This window comes from Sus scrofa, chromosome 14 (assembly GCF_054392235.1).
Source record: "Sus scrofa isolate SSC_HxYL_T2T_F1_AM1 chromosome 14, Sscrofa_HxYL_maternal_Yorkshire_Landrace_v2.0, whole genome shotgun sequence".
Lineage (NCBI taxonomy): Eukaryota > Metazoa > Chordata > Mammalia > Artiodactyla > Suidae > Sus > Sus scrofa.
Window position 1 is genome coordinate 134,141,155 of NC_139396.1, and position 18,059 is coordinate 134,159,213.

An 18,059-nucleotide genomic window follows, 5' to 3' on the forward strand; every position below is an offset into this window, starting at 1 on the left:
CTCCGCGAGCTAGAAGGCGGGAGTGGAGTTGTGCGTAGCGGTCGCCCGCGCGGCTTCACCCACACTTTCCCCGGAAACTTCCCTAGTGCCCATCCTTTCGCGAAGTGCCCCAGGGCCAGTCCTGGGCTAGCACCCACCTCCCACCCCCCTACTGAGTCCTCTTCCTCTTCCAGGGAAGACGCTCTCGAGCGCCTCCGAGGAGGCAGGACGCCGGGCAGAAGCCCAGCGGCCGGTGGAAGAGAAGCTGAGGAGGAGAAAGGGAGGGGAGGGGGAGTGAGGAGCTCGCGGCAGAGGGAACAGCAGATTGCGCCGAGCCAATGGCAACGGCAGGACGAGGTGGCACCAAATTCCCTTCGGCCAATGACGCGCCAGAGTCTACAGAAGCCCATTAGCATTTCCCCAGGGGCAGGGGCAGAGGCAGGGGCTGCGGAGACCGAGCCGCGGAGTGTCTGCAGCATCCAGTTTTTGCGTCTCCGGCCCCCAGCAAGCCCCGGCTCTCTGTCTCCTCCCCTCTCCCGCCCATGCGGTTCTCCCACGGTGAGCCAACTCTGCGCACTTTGCCCCTTCTTGGCAGCGAATAAAAGGGGTCAGAGGAAATACAGGATACGGTCGCCCACTGCCAGCTCTAGCCTTTAAATACCCAGCCTGGGGAGACCCACGCACAGCAGGTCGGGTGCAGACACCGACCCAACGTGCAGCAAAGGGTTCCGAGCGCAGCATCGCTGATCTCCGCGCAAGAGCCGGCTCCAGCACTAGTCTACGCTCAGTGCGGTCTGCCACGAACTCCTCCCTGAAGTCTCATCCCTGGGAAAGTGATCCCAACGTCCGAGAGCCCAGATGCCGGCCCACTTGCTGCAAGAGGAGGTGAGTTTCCAAGTAATGGCCCCCAGACCGCGGGCTCGCCAGTGCTGGTTGGGCTTCTAGGTGACTCGGTGTAGAAGAGAGTTGAGATCGCCGAGGACAGCCACCTTTTTCGAGTTGTATAGTCTTCAGTTTGTTGGGAATGTGGATTGTAATTTGGGAACTTAGTTCTCCAACTTTTGTTTCCTAAAGCTTCAAAGAAAAATCTGGTGGTACCTGTACCCTGATGTGTGTAGGCATGCGGGCTTTCCTTTGTGTGTTTGAAGGGGTGCGAGTGTTTTACCCCTCTATTTCCCCTTCCCCTGAGGTTTCACCCTCCTCCCCAATTTCTCCGCACAGTTCCTGGGGACTTGCGTCTCTTCCATCTAGGATAGACCTTGCCCTCAGGTAACCTGGGTATTGGGGCCAGGTCTGTGCCTATACCCCGCCCTTCCCCCAGCTAGACCAGGGAGTGAAGTGGCCCCTAGTGTCTCCACGTGTCCTCCCCTCTCTCCCAGCTCTGCACTTCCACTCTCTTTCAGATCTCTAGCTCCTACACAACCACCACTACCATCACAGCACCTTCCTCCAGGGTCCTGCAGAATGGAGGGGGCAAGTTGGAGAAGACTCCCCAATACGTGGAAGAAGACATCCGCCCTGAAATGAAAGATGACATCTATGACCCAACCTACCAGGATAAGGAGGGCCCAAGGCCCAAGCTTGAATATGTTTGGAGAAACATCATCCTCATGAGTCTGCTACACTTGGGAGCCCTGTATGGGATCATATTGATCCCCACCTGCAAGATATACACCTTGCTCTGGGGTAAGAGGTCCCCTTGTCCTCCTGTCTCAGTATCCCAGGTTCTCTCCACTCTTTTAATACAGTAGCAACTTACACAGAGTAGAAACACCAGCCCCTCCAGGCCGAGGTTTTTCCAACCATTTCTCTTAGGTGTTGTGGTGGGCTGGGAAGGGAGTCTAGGGGGTTTGGGATGCAGGAGTGTCGATTCTGGGGCCTTTAATTTGGGGGGGGGGTTGGAGAGGGAGCCCTGGGACCATGGGCCACAGACTTTGAAGTGAGTAGATCTGTGCCAGGGAGTCAGCTTTTCTGTTTCAAGTCATTTTCTTGACTGCTTGTCCCAGCCCTGCCAGCCTAGAAAGAATCAAGGCCCTTACCTGGATGCATGGGAACATGGGGCTAGACTAGTGTGACTTTAGAGGGCACATGCTGGGTATAGTCACGGGGTAGCAAGAGAAACTACTCAGGAAGAGGGTTAAGCAGAAGAGGGGGGAAGAGAGCTGTGGTCATCCATGAAATTATTTTGCCCTGATCCTTAGCCTTATCAGGCTCCTTAATTACACAGACAGAGGAAGGCGGCTCCTGCATAACTCATGTTACATGGATGTCTTGCTCTGTGACTCCACGTGGGTCTCCAGGGAACTGCACATGCCACTCAAGAAAATGTTCTAATGAAATAAGGTTAAAGAAACGTTTCCTGCCCCATTCCCCACCCATCCTGCTCCAGCCCCTCTCCCCTGATGCCAGGAGTGCCTCCTTGCTGGGGACAGCCAAGCCAGAAAAGAGACTCCGGAGCAGCCCCGGCCCTCAGGCTGCTGCAGTGAGGGAGACAGTCCCCCGTGCGTCCCTGACCTGCCCTTAGCTCAGCTCTTTCAGGAATCCATGGCTTGGGCTGATAGTGGAGCCCTGCCCCCTCACACACATGCGCTCTGCAGGCATTGCCACTCCTGCCTCGAGTCTGACTTGGGAAGAGGAGAGCAGGGAACTCTAAAGATCCAGGAGCTCCATGCTGCTACCCTCTGTGATGGGTGTGGGGTTCAGAACTCCCTGTTCAGAAAGCCACGGTATGGTTTCTGGAGCAGTGTCGGATGTTGGGTCCTTGCTGGCAGCTATGCTCTTGGAGGGTGGTTCTACAGAAGGACTGGTGGGCCAAGTTTCAGCAAAGTCCTCCAGGACCTCTTTGATCTAAAGAGGGTGGATCTGGTCTGCGGAGCCTTGTCTTGGCAGATCCTCTTGGTGCCACAGACAGAGAAATGCATCTGGGTAGATTCCCTCTCTCAATTTTCCCAGACACAAACTGGGGACAACAGGACTTTTTTTAAGCTTAGAAAGGTAGTGCTCCTCTTTTGGCCTCCCTGAAGCATGTGGAGTTGCCGGACCGGGGATCAGACCTAAGCCTCAGCTGCAGGAATGCCGGATCCTTAACCCACCCTACCAGGCCGGGATTCCACCTGAGTCCCAGCATTCCCAAGGTGCCGCTGATCCCGTTGTGCTACAGCGGACATTCCAAGAAAGGTGCTCCTGGAGTTCCTCGAGTGTCATTGCTGGGGCCAGCCAGGTGCAGAGGAAATCAATTCATCCTCAGACCAGGAAGGGCTCTTATAATTGTAAGGGGAGGGGGACTTCTGCTCCCCAGCCCCTCTGAGAACCCAGCAGAGCTTGAGTTGCAGTGTGAGGAATCAAGAGCCAGGGACATGGATGCCCCAGGGAATCTGTGGGCTCCCCTCCTGACCCCTTCTCCCCCATAGAGGAGTCTTCACAAGTTTAGTCACTTCCAAGTCCCCCTCCAGCCTCAGGACTCCCTGTCGGCCTCGTTAAGTTCCGAGTTTGGCCAGGCAGCTGCTGCTGGCTCTTCTCCCTTGGCTGCTACTGCAGGGGACAGGATGCTGTCCCCAACCAAGGCTGTGCCTGCCGCCTTTTTGGTGCCCTGCCTGTAGATGTGTGCTCTGCCCTTGGACAGAAACCTGTCACACAGACTGGATGGTGACTTTTTTACTTGTCCCTGGATCCTGTGGTGGTGGATGGCTTAGCTGATGGAATGACCATTTTGGTATGGCCATATCCGAGCTCCTCTGGTGGAGTTGGGGGGAGGGTCAGAGTTCCCGAACCTTAAGAGTTCAGGAACTTGGCTTCATCTTTTCTTGTCTTGTCCCTAAGGACAGTGCTGAATTAGCAAATGGTTGTGATTCCAGCATTTGTCAGGACTGAGCAATTTTGAGTGTCTCAGAAGAGCCCTGAGGGCTGAAGCGATACCTGGCAGCACCTGGGGGCTCTGAGGCGAAACGTCTCCAGGCTCTTCCTTAGGGCTAAAACTATGAAGTTTTGCTTAACCATAAATCTAGACTTTAGTAGAGAATGAATATCCAACTGACAGGCTTAGGGGTGCTGGTAGAAAAAGGCACCAGAGACTTGGGTGTTTCCCCAGGTTCTCTGTTAGGATCATATGTGCTTCCATTTTTGTGCTTTGCTTTTTTAGGGCCACACTTGCGGCATATGTAAGTTCCCAGGCTAGGGGTCAAATGGGAGCTGCAGTTGCTGGCCTACACCACAGCCACAGCAACTCCCACGTACACCACAGTTCATGGCAATGCTAGATCTTTAACCCACTGAGTGAGGCCAGGCATCACACCCATGTCCTCATGGATACTAGTCAGGTTCGTAATTCACTGAGCCACAGTCAGAACTGCCTGCGTGTGCTTTCTGAGTCAGCTTGCCAGGGTCTTCGGTTGCATGTAACCACCCCAGTAGCTTCCTGGGTTCTGAGCTACCTCTTTCGTGCTCAAAGACTTTTCTTGGCCTTTGGTGATTGGCGGGCTGCGGCTCAACTGTTATTTATCCAGGTGCAGATGCAGGCAGATGCTGCCTCTGGGAGGATATTACCACAAGGCGGGGGAGGCCAGAAAATCACCTGGACCCCTAATGCAGCCCCGAGGACCGTGGGTGGCACTTCCCTGAGACAGACTCTGGCTCCCTGGCTCTCCTCCCTGTCCTGTAGGAGGAATAGGCTAGGGTAGAGGAAGGTGGGTGGGACAGGGGGCTTGTTTAGGAAACTGGTGTCTGTGGCTGAGAACACAAGACAATGTGTTACAATGTGTGGTGTCTCCAACTGCAACTAAGTTCAGTGGCCACTGAGGATCCATTGTTTCTAGCTGCTTCCCTAGGAATGAAACATTGTCAACAGTCACTGCTCTCCCAAGGCCTCAGCCTCTGCCTCCTAGAGCTGCTGAACAGAGGAAGGTGGGTGTGCCCAGCAACCCGCCTCCCAGTTAGAGACTCCAACCTGCACCCCTAGAACCTGCAGGCCCCCAGGAAGATGAGGTAGACAGCGCTGGGGTGCCCCCCACCACAGCTTTGAGCCTGCCCTACCGTTGCCTAGAATTAACCCTGACGGGGGTATGAGCTGACTGAGGAAGGTGGCAAAGGAGAGATGCAGGAGCGCTGCGAGTATCTTGGGCGGGGGGGGCATGGTAAACATCCTCGAGCCAGGGCTCAGGAGCACCAAGTACTTGTTGACAGAACACCTCATTTCAAACCATGGCTCCATTTTTTTTTTTTTTTTCCTTTTGCTTTTTAGGGCCACACCTTCGGCATATGGAGGTTCCCAGGCTAGGGGTCTAATCAGAGCTGTAGCCACCCACCTACACCACAGCCATAGGAACTCAGGATCCGAGCCGCATCTGCGACCTATTCCATAGCTCACTGCAACGCCAGATCCTTAACTCACTGAGTGATCCCAGGGATCGAACATGCAACCTCATGGTTACTAGTTGGATTAGTTTTTGCTGCGCCACAACAGGAACTCCTATGGCTCCCTTTCTTACTAGCCATGTGGCCTTAGATAAACACTTAATCTTTCTGAGTGTCTATTTCTTTGGCTTAAACCCCATGCAAGGTATCCAGTGAATCAAAGAATACAGAAATCTGGAGTTCCCCTTATGTCTCAGCCGTAACGAACCTGACTAGTATCCATAAGGACTCGGGTTGATCCCTGGACCCGCTCAGTGGGTTAAATATCCAGCATTCCTGTAAGCTGTGGTGTGGGTTGCAGACACAGCTGGGGTCTGGCGTGGCTGTGGCGTACGTTGGCGGCTGTGGCTCCAATTCCACCCCTAGCCTGGGAGCTTCCATATGCTGGGGATGTGGCTCTAGAAACAAACACAAACAAACAAACAAAAATCCTTGGCAAAGCTTAAGACTGTGCAGATATGACTTAGGTGCAAGGCGAGTTTTCCCCATTCTGTGACCACGCAGTCTGCCAAAAGACTGAAATGGTTTTGTACCAGATGGTAAATAGCTCTAGTTCTGAGCCCCCCCCCCGCCCCCCGCTGCCCCCCATGTCCCCTAGAACCCAGAGTCCCTCAAACTGGTCAGTGCCCAGGCCATCCTGTCTTACATATTTTAATACTGCCCTTGTTTATGGGTCTTCAGCTCTGCAAGAGTACTCTGTGGTCCTTAAAACTGTGGAGAAGCTTAGTGAAGGTCAGAGGAGATGGGACCTGGGATAATGTCCTTCATGACAGAGAATGACAAGTGGCTGGAGGGTGAGAGCCCTCTTCTCTGTCCCGCCTTCCTGAACTTTCTGGGACCTGTAAGCTTATTCCAGCTGTGAGGCTAAGAGGATAGGAGGCGATGGTAATTTTTTTCCAAGTGGTAAAATTGAAGGGGACTAAGAGATCTAGGTGTCCGTGGAGTTCAGGGAAAAGCAGATCCTCACCTGCAGCCTGAAGGACACCTAGACGCTGACCTGAGGAGAACATCACGTGTAAGACTTGCCCCGATTACTGACTCCCTGTCCTGTCTTCCGGCAGCGTTTGCCTACTATCTGCTGAGTGCTGTGGGTGTCACGGCAGGAGCTCACCGCCTGTGGAGTCACCGAACTTACAAAGCTCGACTGCCCCTGCGGGTCTTCCTGATCATTGCCAACACGATGGCATTCCAGGTAAGAAGCCAGCTGTGCTCAGCTCTTTATCAAACGCAGGCGATGGGTGCCTGGAAGGGAGCAGCACCTGGACAGCTACTTCACTTTCCTCTCTGCTTCCAGTCACCTCAAGTTCAGGTTCAGTCCTTGGGTCCATAACACCTGCAGTACTTTGGAGTGACTGGAAAAGGGAAATAGGGGATAAAGAGGAAATAGCCTCTGTGTATAGGATCGTTTTCGAGCCTCCGTTGTCACACAGTCTGGTCGTTGTGGTCCCTTCATTAGTGCACGAGGCAGGAACTGACCCTGATTTCCTAGGCAGCCGTTGGACAATACATTCACTATTTTAGGTGAACATCTCAGGACTCCACCAAAAGGGATTAAAGTTAATGTTTCACAGATTCATGAACCCTATTGTTTTCAGGTGAGAAGATCAAACACTTTTATAGTGTTAACTATACCTCCTGGCCCTATTCTGAGCACTTGACAAGGATTACACCATTAAGCCCTCCCAACAGTCTTAGGAGGTTGGTACTGTTGTGATCCCCATTTCACGGAGGGGGAAGCTGTGTCACTGAGGGTGTAGGTAGACCATCATTATGGTCCTGTGTTGAGCTGCCAAGCTGTCTAAGTCAAATATTGAGGTCTGCTGAAGCCGGAAGCTCATAGCAGGGAATTGGAGAAAGGGAACTCCGAGTTATTGAACAGCAGCACTGGGCAAAGGCTAGCATGTTGTGTGGGGCTTAGCTTGGATCAAGGGGCAAAAAGAAGGAAACCAAATCGGTTCCTTTCTTCGTGGCAGTGTCTCACACAGCTGCATAACTGTCTTCTGCCATAGCACTTAACGCCTTGAAGGCCCCTGATGTGGTCCCTGTTGGGGCAAAAGAAGGAAGAGATATTGGCACCCTCTCTAAGCGATAGAAAGTGTCCCAGAGGAGCCCAGAGACCATTTGGAAATGCGGTCAAATCATGATTATGTGTCTGGCCTTGTTGAGTTGTGGGAGCTGAATCTTGCCAAGGGATTAGGCAGCCTGTGAAGACCCTTTGCTCCAGTTCTTGCTGGAAGAATTGCAATTTTACCTCCTAGTGAAACTCTTCAAGCTCTATACAATCCATCTCCATTCTGCCCACCATATAACCCGCAAGAAGCAGCCAGCCCTATTCATGTGGTCCTGAGACTTGAAGGTGCTTTTCCACTTAAGCATCAGTGGCCAGTTAGAGAGGAGGCAACTCCCTGACTCCTCCTTTGGAGCCCTGACTCCCAGGTATTTCGCGAGCTTGGGCTGAGCGCCTCGGGCTCTTGAAGACACCTAGCCATTGGCATTCCCCTGAGAGGGTGTCTCTCCTCAGGCCTCCATTCCTCTTCTCTGTCCCTCCAGAATGACGTTTATGAATGGGCCCGAGATCACCGTGCCCACCACAAGTTTTCAGAAACAGATGCTGATCCCCACAATTCCCGACGTGGCTTTTTCTTCTCTCACGTGGGTTGGCTGCTTGTGCGCAAACACCCAGCCGTCAAAGAGAAGGGTGGTTTGCTTAACATGTCTGACCTAAAAGCCGAGAAGCTGGTGATGTTCCAGAGGAGGTGAGTGCTGTGGTGGTGGAGCTGGGCGCCTGGTGTTTGGGGACACCCTCTCCCCTCCCTGTTTTTTCTTCTAGGACTTGTCCACATAAGCTGGGAAACTGACAGGGTCTGCCTACCCCAAATCATAATTCAAAACCCTTCTTTTATGGGCCACAGCCATAGACTGTTGTTGATTCTTTCTCTCTGAGCTAAAAAAAAAACCAGTTAAGGTCAACAATGTGTGTTGACCTGTTACAGTCATGGATACAAAGCTACATGTTGCCATAGTCCTTACCTTCAAGAAGTTCATAGCCTGTTGGGGATGGGAGCACTAAGCCAGGTGTCCAAATACCTATGACATGGCAAAATATTTTTCTGTCCCCAGGAAAGGCACAGAGGGGAGGGAGACTGTGGAGTGGGGAACATTAGAGAAGGGTTTTAGGAGAAGGTAGCTTAGGAATCCACTGGTGGATAGAGATTTTCACAAGTGTTGGCGGAGGGGGAGGCAGTGCAAACAGAAAGAATGAGCTAAAGCATGAAGCATGTTCCAGCAATAGAGTCCCTCTGCTTAAAGTACAGGGTGTGGTAGGAAATAAAGACTAGAGAGACCGAGACCTTTCTTGTGGGGCCTTAAGAGCAGACAGGGTTTAATTCAACTCCAGCAATAGGAAACCATGGAAGGGTTTTTGAGCCGGAATGTGGTCAGAGGTGTGCTCTGGAGAGGTCACCCTGCAGATAGGTGAAAGAAACCATTGGGCTGAAGAGGTGAGCTGCAGGGCCCCAGGTGAGGAGGTACTGGGCATCTGTGCTGGGGAAGTGGTGGCACGGAGAGGAGGCGAAATGTGGGGACACACGTGATCCAAGAGTAGCAGACTTGACTGCTGAAGAGGTGCAGGAAATCAGCTCCCTCGGAATGTCAGTAGCCTGTTTTACTTTGGGAGAATGAAGAATGGGCCAGGGCCTCCAGAGGGACAGCCTGCAGGCATCCGGGACACTCGGTGTGCCCCTGAGGGGAAAAGAAGAGAAAGGATCAGAAGGCTTGCTGGCTAGCAAGAGAGGAAGGCAAGATACCAAACACAGATTCTGCAAAGAGCACTGACACCAAGAGAGGAGCAGGCAGAATGGAAAGACCTGGGCAGGAGAACTCAGTTCAGTAATCTGTAATTTGGGCCGCCCCTGTTGTGGTACGATTAGGCTGTGGTCAAAGAGAGCAATGGATGGAGAGTCGGGAGACAAGGCATTCCAGCCCTTGCTCCACTGGTTCCTGGTGGTATGACCCTAGAAAAGTCATTTAGCCCCTCCTTACCTTACCTCATCAAAAAAGTATGATAATAACACTGCCTTCTCAAAAGACTACCCACCCCATCCCTCTTGCTCTGTTTCCTGCCACCTTGTGCTCACAGCGTAGAGGGTAGGGGACAGCTCAGCCCCATGAAAGGACAAAGTCAGAGTCCCCTCCATGAATGGGGTGTGTGATCTCTCCCTGTAGGTACTACAAACCCGGTATCCTGTTGATGTGCTTCATCCTGCCCACGATCGTGCCCTGGTATTGCTGGGGTGAAGCTTTTCCCCAAAGCCTGTTCGTCGCCACCTTTCTTCGTTACGCCATCGTGCTCAATGCCACCTGGCTGGTAAACAGTGCTGCCCACCTATACGGATATCGCCCTTATGACAAGACTATTAGCCCCCGGGAGAATATCCTGGTTTCATTGGGAGCTGTGGGTAAGTTAGCAGTCCATAGCAAGACCCCATCTAGTGGGCTGCTGGTTAAGAGTATTAGACTAGGAGCCAGAAAAACCAGATTAACCTGCTTTATGACCCCTCTCTGTTTCTCTGCTATAAAACTAAGGTGCAATAGTAGATACCCCTTGAGAGTTGGGCAGCAAGTCTTATATAAAGAGAATTGGGCTAAAAAATAACAATGTCTCTGAGTCCAGGTTCCAAAAAGATCCCCAGGTGCTCTGGATGAGGAACCGCTTTGGCTTGTCCTTTTTCCAGTCATCTCTGAGCTGGCACATGGTCTGGCTAGGGGCAGGGACTGCATGAATAGAACAGTAGGGTCTTCTGGGTGGCCAGTAAGCCTAGTGTTTTATATTTAGACATGCTATACAAAATGCAGAACAAATCCTTAACATTTCAACAAGCTTCTCTTTTATCACCTTGCTATATTCAGAGAGGCTGAACTCAAAGTGTATTTCATGCCTTATTGTTTGGTGATGCCAACATGAAGGACCTCAAAGCAACTGTTGGTGGCCCTTTTATCACCGCCGACCGCTCTCATCTCTTGTCCTTTATTCTTCTCTTGTCCTTTATTCTTCTCTAACCCGTGCTGGGAACACCCGCTCCCCTTAACATGGCTTGGAGAACTCCTGATAAAGCAGTTAATTTGATCACAAGTCTCTGCTCACTGATCTAATGCTGACTATTCAAGAATATCTTTCTAAAAAAAAAAAAAGTTATATCTTTCTCTCATTCCAGTTGCAATAGCCAGAATCTAAGACAACAGTGTTCTACCATCTGTCTCCCTTTTATTTTTTCCCCTGCCACTCTTTTCAACTAAACATAGATCTTGACTAACGCCTGGAAGCAGTTTTCCTTAAGCAGCGCCTGTGACCTCTTCCACGCCAGTGATCAGTGCCACTGGTTGTCTGGCATATCTAGGCAACCTCCCTGCTCCCCACATGTGTGTACACTGCGGCCTAGCTTTTGCTTTGTTCTCTTTAAAACCTTTCTTTATGTGCTCAACCCTGAGCATCTTTTTTTTTACAATCTGTACTAAAGACATTTCATTTGTATCTTTTTTTTTTTTTTTTTTAGTGCCGCACCTGTGCCATATGGAAGTTCCCAGGCTAGGGGTCCAATCCGAGCTACAGCTGCTGGCCTCCACCACAGCCACGGCAATGCCAGATCCAAGCAACCTACACCACAGCTCATGGCAATGCTGGATCCTTAACCCACTGAGCAAGGCCAGGGATTGAACCCACAACCTCATGGTTCCTAGTTGGATTTGTTTTTGCTGAGCCACAAGGGGAACTCCTGTATCTCTTTTTAACTTTCATGTATCTTCCCCCTCCTTTCAGGGACCCTCTACCATTGTGCATGTATCTACTCTGAACCATGTTTGAAATCTAACAGGCTATTTTCATAGATTTATGAATGTTGCGGAAGTTTCTGGAATGAGACTGGTCCTGGATTTAGAATGAGCTCCCCCAACCCCAGTCTCTTTCTAACCATCCGTTCAAAGTAGCTGCCAACATCTTCCTTTGTCTCAATTATCATTCATCCCTCCATCCTGGCTGCTCTCCCCCTTATTACCTCACCCTTTGTTCTCCCATAGCTGGCTTCCCTGTCATTCTAATCTTTTTCTTCTTGAATTACCTCCCCCACAGTCACATGCTCATCTCTCCGCTAAAGCTGACCTCCTGCCTTGAGCCTCTCCTGGACTGTGTCTTGCTGCCCCAGTTGCAGAGTCTTGTCCTTCTCCTCTTTTTTTCTCCCTTGGCAACTAGTGTGTGTCTGATTAAAGTTTTAAATCTGATAAGTATATCTGATAAGCCTGGCTAGTGCTTATCAAGATCCTAGCTGCAGAATTTTATGGAAATTCGTACTTTTAGCCTTGGGGTTATCCTACCCTCCTACTCAGTTCACACTAGATAAGCTGATTATCCACTTGGTAGAGAGTCAGACAGAGGACCTACCTCGAATGATGCCCTGGATGGTGTCATTTCCTTTGCAGAATTTCCTTCCTTGCTTGTTATTAATGTCATTACTACTCTACTAAGGCTCTTTCATCTTCAAAGGGCTCAACATGCTCTTTTATTAGCTATTCTTGCCCAGCTCTGCCTGGGCGTCATAAGGGGTCAGCATTGTCATAGTTGAATGCTGTTCGGAAAAAAGATCCCGCCAAGGGTTGGAGACCTCTGGCTCTGGAGTTTGCACAGCTCAACTCATGACAGACATTATTCTGAATCCAGAGTTTCTCTGATTTTCTTCTATGGAGCAAAGTGAACTCTTCTCAGAAGCATAGAGGTTTTTTATTCTAATTCTAAGCCTTTTGATTCTGTTTCCCTCAGAGAGCTTCTGTCTTATCAGCTTGACCCCCACACCAGGATTCAAGCTCAAAGAATTAGAAGCCAGAGCAGTCCCCTCTGAACCAGTGGAAACTGAGGAAATGTGGGCCCCTGGTCTGGGCCTCTTTCTGACTTTTGACTGTTGGTGCCTGATTCCGTGGTACCTTCTGCCCTTAGAGATGGTATGGTACAGTGGGGAAAGGTATACCCCCTTGCTCACCTTTTTCAGAAACACGGCAGCAGTTCTTTGTTCTAGACTCTTCTCTCCTCACCCTAACACATGCTCACTCATACAGAGCTTTAAGGTCTCAGACCAATAACTAGTGAAGCTCTGGAATTTCCCAATCTAAAATTTATCCCCTGTGATAGCAGTTTCTCTCCGGTCATCTTATCCCCTCAGAGGAACTGTCAGTCCTCTTCCCACAGAGGCTCCCAGAGAGCCATGGCGACCAGGGTGTCCCCAGTTGTTTCTTAAGGTGCCTCTGAGGGGATCTATTTAGTTGAAAAGACTGGATTCATTCATTCAACCACAGCAAGTTATCTGCTAGGTTTGAGCTGTGCCACCCCCAGTGTAGCTTCATGACTTTTCTCTGCTTTTTATTCCAGGTGAGGGCTTCCACAACTACCACCACACCTTTCCCTATGACTATTCTGCCAGCGAGTACCGCTGGCACATCAACTTAACCACGTTCTTCATCGACTGCATGGCTGCCCTGGGTCTGGCTTATGACCGGAAGAAAGTATCCAAGGCTGCCATCTTGGCCAGGATTAAAAGAACTGGAGATGAGAGCTACAAGAGTGGCTGAGTTTGGGGTCCCTTGGGTTCCTTTTCTGAAAGCCAGCTGGGCAGAGGTTTAATGTTCTGTTTATTAACTACTGAATAATGCTACCAGGATGCTAAAGATGATGATGTTAACCCGTTCCAGTACAGTATTCTTTTAAAATTTCTTTTAAGATTGAAAGCCTACAATTCTGCCTTTATGATGCTAAGCTCATATTCTTGTTTCTTCTCTCTCTTCTAGTCCCATTGTCCTTCTCTTGGCTTTGTTCCTGTCACCTTCCTCTCTCTTCCCCCTCACTGTGCCCCAGGCAAGGAGCTGGTCAGTCGTTGGTGGGTTTCCAGCTTCCAAAGCCTAGACCTTTCAGTAGTCCAAAACTGGTGAGCGGTCTTTGCCCCAGATAGCTCTTTCTTTGAGTTGTCCTGAGCTTTAAGGTGGGTGGCTCAAGGGAGAGAGGTGATAAAATCTTCTGGGAAAGCCCCTGTTCATTATTTTCAGCCCAGACTTTTGCTCAATGACAAAAATAACTCTATTTTGGCACAAAGCTTCGAAAGCAGGTAACTTGTCAGGGGAGGGAGTTAGCATGCTGTGTGTGGTGGGGTTGATAAAGAAGGGGGAGGTGAGGTGGGAAACCAGGCAGGAGGCTCCTGCTGTGATGGGACACTCGGCTGACTGCCCAGTGAGGGCTTTGCGCCCTGGCACACAGCATGCTTCCTTTCTCTCCTGACTCTGGGGAATGGCCGTGGAACTTGGCAATGCTAGAACTCAAAAGCACATCCCAGTGTCCCAATGTACGTTAGGCTGAGGATAAAGAAGCAGCATTTAGTTTGTGGCAGCAGTGGTCTCTGCTGGGGAAGAAGTCTTTCTTGTCTCTTTAATAACAGGAAGATTTCTTATTCCATAGAGTGAGAAATCTTGAGGTTCTTTCCGGAATTGCTGAATCGGCAACTCATGGAATTGTCCTCACTCTTTTCATCTTCCCGCTCTGCCATCTTTGGGATACAGCTCCCCTCATAGTAACAATAAGGTGGCTGCCGCATTTTGAGACATCGGAACTGAGGTGTGTTGGTGGTACCGTGGTGAGCTTAACTATCTTCCCAAAAAGAAAGGATTTTAGCAGGTGGAGGTGGGTCCCACATAAAGATAGTTAAACCTCGGTACTTTGCTTGGAATACCAACATAATTCTCTTGGACTATTTCCCTCTGAAAGAGAAGGAGGCTTGAGAAGAGGAAGAATGGGGGTGGATGGTCTCCTTTCCTCTCTCTGCTGAACAGGAGATGGAGGGGTTGAGGGGCAGGGTCTAGAGGCAGCTCCTGAGACATAACATTGCAAACGAAGGGCTCTGGGGGATTCAGAAGGTTACTGAGTAAGTTACTGGACGTCCTCCTATGGGAAGCTGGTCACACAGGCAAGTTAGATATTGGGGTTCATTTCATTCATTCCAGTTGCTGCTTGGAATAAGGAACTAGAAGGCTGCTCCCCACAGTGTGAAAGCCTTTCACTCCTGCCTTCTAGCCTCAAGCGTACTACCCTGACTATGGATTCCTGCTCTGCCCTGTCTATCCGTTTTTTCCTGCCGGTTCTATCTCCTCCCTGAGGTTTTTCCTTTCTCTCTGGAGGGCAGGCCTCCTTTGGGAGTATGCAAAGGCAGTGATGGCTGCTGCTCTACAGGCAGCTTCCTCTCCCACAGTCAGAATGCTCAGGGTCACTGAACCACTGTTTCTCTTCACAAAGGTGAGCTAGCTGCCACCTCCACGTGGCCTCCAGAGTCTCCACCTGCACCCTTGTGCTCCCCTGCCACTCCAATGATTCAAGACAAGGCGGGCAAACCCTCCTAGAAACATCCCGGGCACGGGCATCCTTTCTCATAAGGCACAGCCAAGCCAAATGCTCACGTTGTGCCAGTGAGTCAGCCACAGAGCAAAAGAGGGTTTGTGGTTAGTCTCCTCTATCTGGGTCAGAACCAGAGAGCAGGCTGGATGCCCCCTGCTTGCTCGGTAAGCCTGCCCAGCCTGAGTCAATGCTCACGGCTGACAGTGCAATGCTTGCAGAAACAGGAGGGAGCCTGGTCTTCACTGGGAAGCACAAGAGGCCAAGACAAGTTCCAAAGTGCCTCACTCGAAAGGGAACCCTGTCCCCTGGAGCTAGGGTGTACCACAAAGCTTTGGCTGAGTCTTGGGCTGAACAGCGTCTCTGTTCAGCAAACTAACCAGCATTCCCTACAGCACAGCCCAAGGCAGACAAGAGAATAGAAGAGGGCTGGAAAACAAAAAATAAGAACCTTGGCCCACTCCTGTCCCTGTAACCTCAGTCGTCAACACAGAAGCCTGGCTTTACTCTAAAGATTGGAAATATACAATACCAGATGCTCTGTCCACTGTTGAGCCCCAGGAGTGGAAGGGCAGAGAGCATTTCTTCCTGTATTAACTGAGTAAATGGAGGATAAAGGGGTTGGGCTGGACTAGAGGCATCTTTGTCTTTTGAGCCATTCTTCTCAGTAGAAAAAAAAGCTGATGGAAGATCACTGTAGTTCACATTCCCAGACCCAAGCACCTACTCTTTGGAAATGACTGTTGGGTTAGTTTTAATTCCACAGGTCGTCAGATGCCTGCTTTATAGCTGATGATCAAAACCAACTTTTATCTTTCTATTCTAATTGTTTTCAATGGATCTGATCCATACCATAACCCTACACAAGGCTGGATGGGGTTCTTAGGCCAAGGGCCCCAGTGTATGTGTGGATGTGTAGGGTGGGAGGGCGGGGAGTAAGGAATACTTTTTTCAAGGTTCTAAAGCTGAATTCAAATGACGCATTAATGACCCAGAAACTCAGATCTGATAGAATCTGAATTTCTAACAGGCCTTGCTTTGTAGGTGTACTGACAACTTATCTGGGGGCCTTACATCTTTTTTAATCGGTGTTACGTCCGAGCCTGCTCTGCTCCCTCACTCCCTCTGCACTCCCTCTGTGGCGTTCCCTTGCCCCTGAGAGCCTGCAGAAGTGGCTGGTAGAAGTGGGGGGCTGGCTGGAGAATTATCAGTATGCAGGATTCCTTTCTGGGCTTTGTTTTGGAAACTTTCCTTAGGGCTGTTTTTATTAAGTGCCCACATTTGACGGAAGGTGGAAGGAATTTGAATGTATTTGATTTATAATGTTATTATTATTATTTTTTTAGATTAAAAGATGGTTGTAGCATTTAAAACGGAAACCTTTTCTCCTGGTTAGCTAGTATCCTGAGTGTATTCTCTGTAAGTGTAGCTCAAATGGGTCAGCGTGAAGAAAAGTTAAAGAAAGCACGATGTCAAGGTTACACGGGTGGTTAAGGCCAGGGCCTCTCCTACCACTGTGCCACTGACTTGCTATGTGACCCTGGGCAAGTCATTTAACTATAATGTGCCTCAGTTTTCCTTCTGTTAAAATGGGATAATAATACTGACCTACCTCAAAGGGCAGTTTTGAGGCGTGACTAATGCTTTTTATAAAGCATTTTGGGATCCTTCAGCAGAGGAATTCTCTTAAGTCCTGAGTATTTTTATAATAACAGTATCCACCATGAACTGTGTCCACCATGAACCCTGTGTCCTGGATGCTGTCATTAATCTTTATGGTTCTCTCTGAGAAATTGAATAAACCCAATAGATAAGTGGTGGATAACTAGTCAGACAGAATCTGAGAATGCATAAACTCATTGCCATGGAAACATACACAGGATACCTTTTCCTTGATTGGGTGGGATTTTTTCCCCTTTTTATGTGGGATAGTAGTTATTTGTGGCCTAAGAATAATTTTGGAATAATTTCTATTAATATCAACTCTGAAGCTAGTTGTACTGATCTGAGATTGTGTTTGTTCATAATAAAAGGGAAGTGAATCTGATTGCCTTGTGTCTGAGAGGTTTTTTGCCTGTGAGTCAGTCTCTTGGGACTTAATCTGCCACCCTATGTCCTGTTCCTGTACCTTTAAGAGAGTAAAAAAAGTAGAAGCTACAATGGTTGATTCACACTCTAGTAACCCGCCCTGCCCTCCCTGCCCTTCTTAGGGGTAACTTTAGGTTAAACTCAGCCTTGGCAGCAGGAAGCCAGGAGTCTGCTGCCATTAGATCAGACATGTTAACCCCAGCTGGCTCTTTGGCCCTGGGGAAATGCCAGGTCTCTTTCGGTAACATGGGCCAAAATGATACTGAGAGAGGAAAGGAGCAGCAGGTGACACTTCCCTGGAAAGGGGTTCTGTACCTGGCAACCCAGGCTGGGCCATCCTGCTTCATTCCTCTGAAATGTAGCCCCTTCTGGGAATAAAGTGGCTTCCTGAAAATGCTGATTAACAACAGCAGGAAGAAAGGAAAAGCAATCCTAGAGAAGCCTTGTAAATTCCTGGAATAGAGAGGGCTTCATGATCATCAACTAGAAAGGCTTTGGCTTTTACTGCTTTAGCTAAGAATCTTTTTTTTTTTTTTTTTTTTTTTTGTCTTTTTGCTATTTCTTTGGGTCGCTCCTGCAGCATATGGAGGTTCCCAGGCTAGGGGTCCACAGCAACGCGGGATCCGAGCCGCGTCTGCAACCTACACCACAGCTCACAGCAACACCAGATCCTTAACCCACTGAGCAGGGGCAGGGACCGAACCCCCAACCTCATGATTCCTAGTCGGATTCGTTGACCACTGCGCCACGACGGGAACTCAGCTAAGAATCTTGATGTGCAAACGAGAAGGGCTTTTTTTGAAGAGGCTTCATTTTCCAACAGGAGCCACCTAAGCTTCTGAGCATTCCCCAGACCCCCCCCTTACACTTTCTAGTGTAACGTCGCCCTCACCTTGGACAAGCACGACTCTCAGTGATTCATCCCAAATCAAGTCTATATTCAGTGAGGCCTTGCCAGGCCTTAATAACGTAAATTGATGGTGGCACTTTCTTAATATCTGGCTTTCTACCCCTTTCCCTCTATTGTGTTTAAAATGTTCGGGTTGGACCATTTTTCCATTTTATATAATGGCATGGTTCCGCCCAAGTCTCTGTTTTTGGAGGCAAAGACATCAGCCACATGAGAAAGGGCAGCTGTGATAAACTATAGTGAGTCTAGGATGATACT

The 18,059-nt window shown here is 49.7% G+C and overlaps 2 protein-coding genes across 3 annotated transcripts in view; one reads left to right on the forward strand and one right to left on the reverse strand.

Moving 5' to 3' along the window:
* Positions 1-18,059, reverse strand: part of PKD2L1 (polycystin 2 like 1, transient receptor potential cation channel) — a 187,292-nt gene that overhangs the window by 61,909 nt on the left and 107,324 nt on the right. The gene's annotated exons all lie outside the window — the stretch shown is intronic.
* Positions 662-16,847, forward strand: SCD (stearoyl-CoA desaturase). Its single transcript, NM_213781.1, has 6 exons — positions 662-864; positions 1,383-1,665; positions 6,450-6,580; positions 7,939-8,144; positions 9,613-9,845; positions 12,800-16,847. Exons 1-6 carry the CDS (start codon positions 838-840, stop codon positions 12,997-12,999), a joined length of 1,080 nt encoding a protein of 359 aa, NP_998946.1. The 5' UTR covers positions 662-837; the 3' UTR covers positions 13,000-16,847.

Excerpts from the sequence above, each read along its gene's own strand:
- SCD (NM_213781.1), top strand. The coding sequence starts at position 838 with ATGCCGGCCCACTTGCTGCAAGAGGAG. Across the intron at positions 6,581-7,938 it reads CCAACACGATGGCATTCCAG|AATGACGTTTATGAATGGGC; the intron begins GTAAGAAGCCAG and ends CTGTCCCTCCAG. Across the intron at positions 9,846-12,799 it reads GGTTTCATTGGGAGCTGTGG|GTGAGGGCTTCCACAACTAC; the intron begins GTAAGTTAGCAG and ends TTTTTATTCCAG.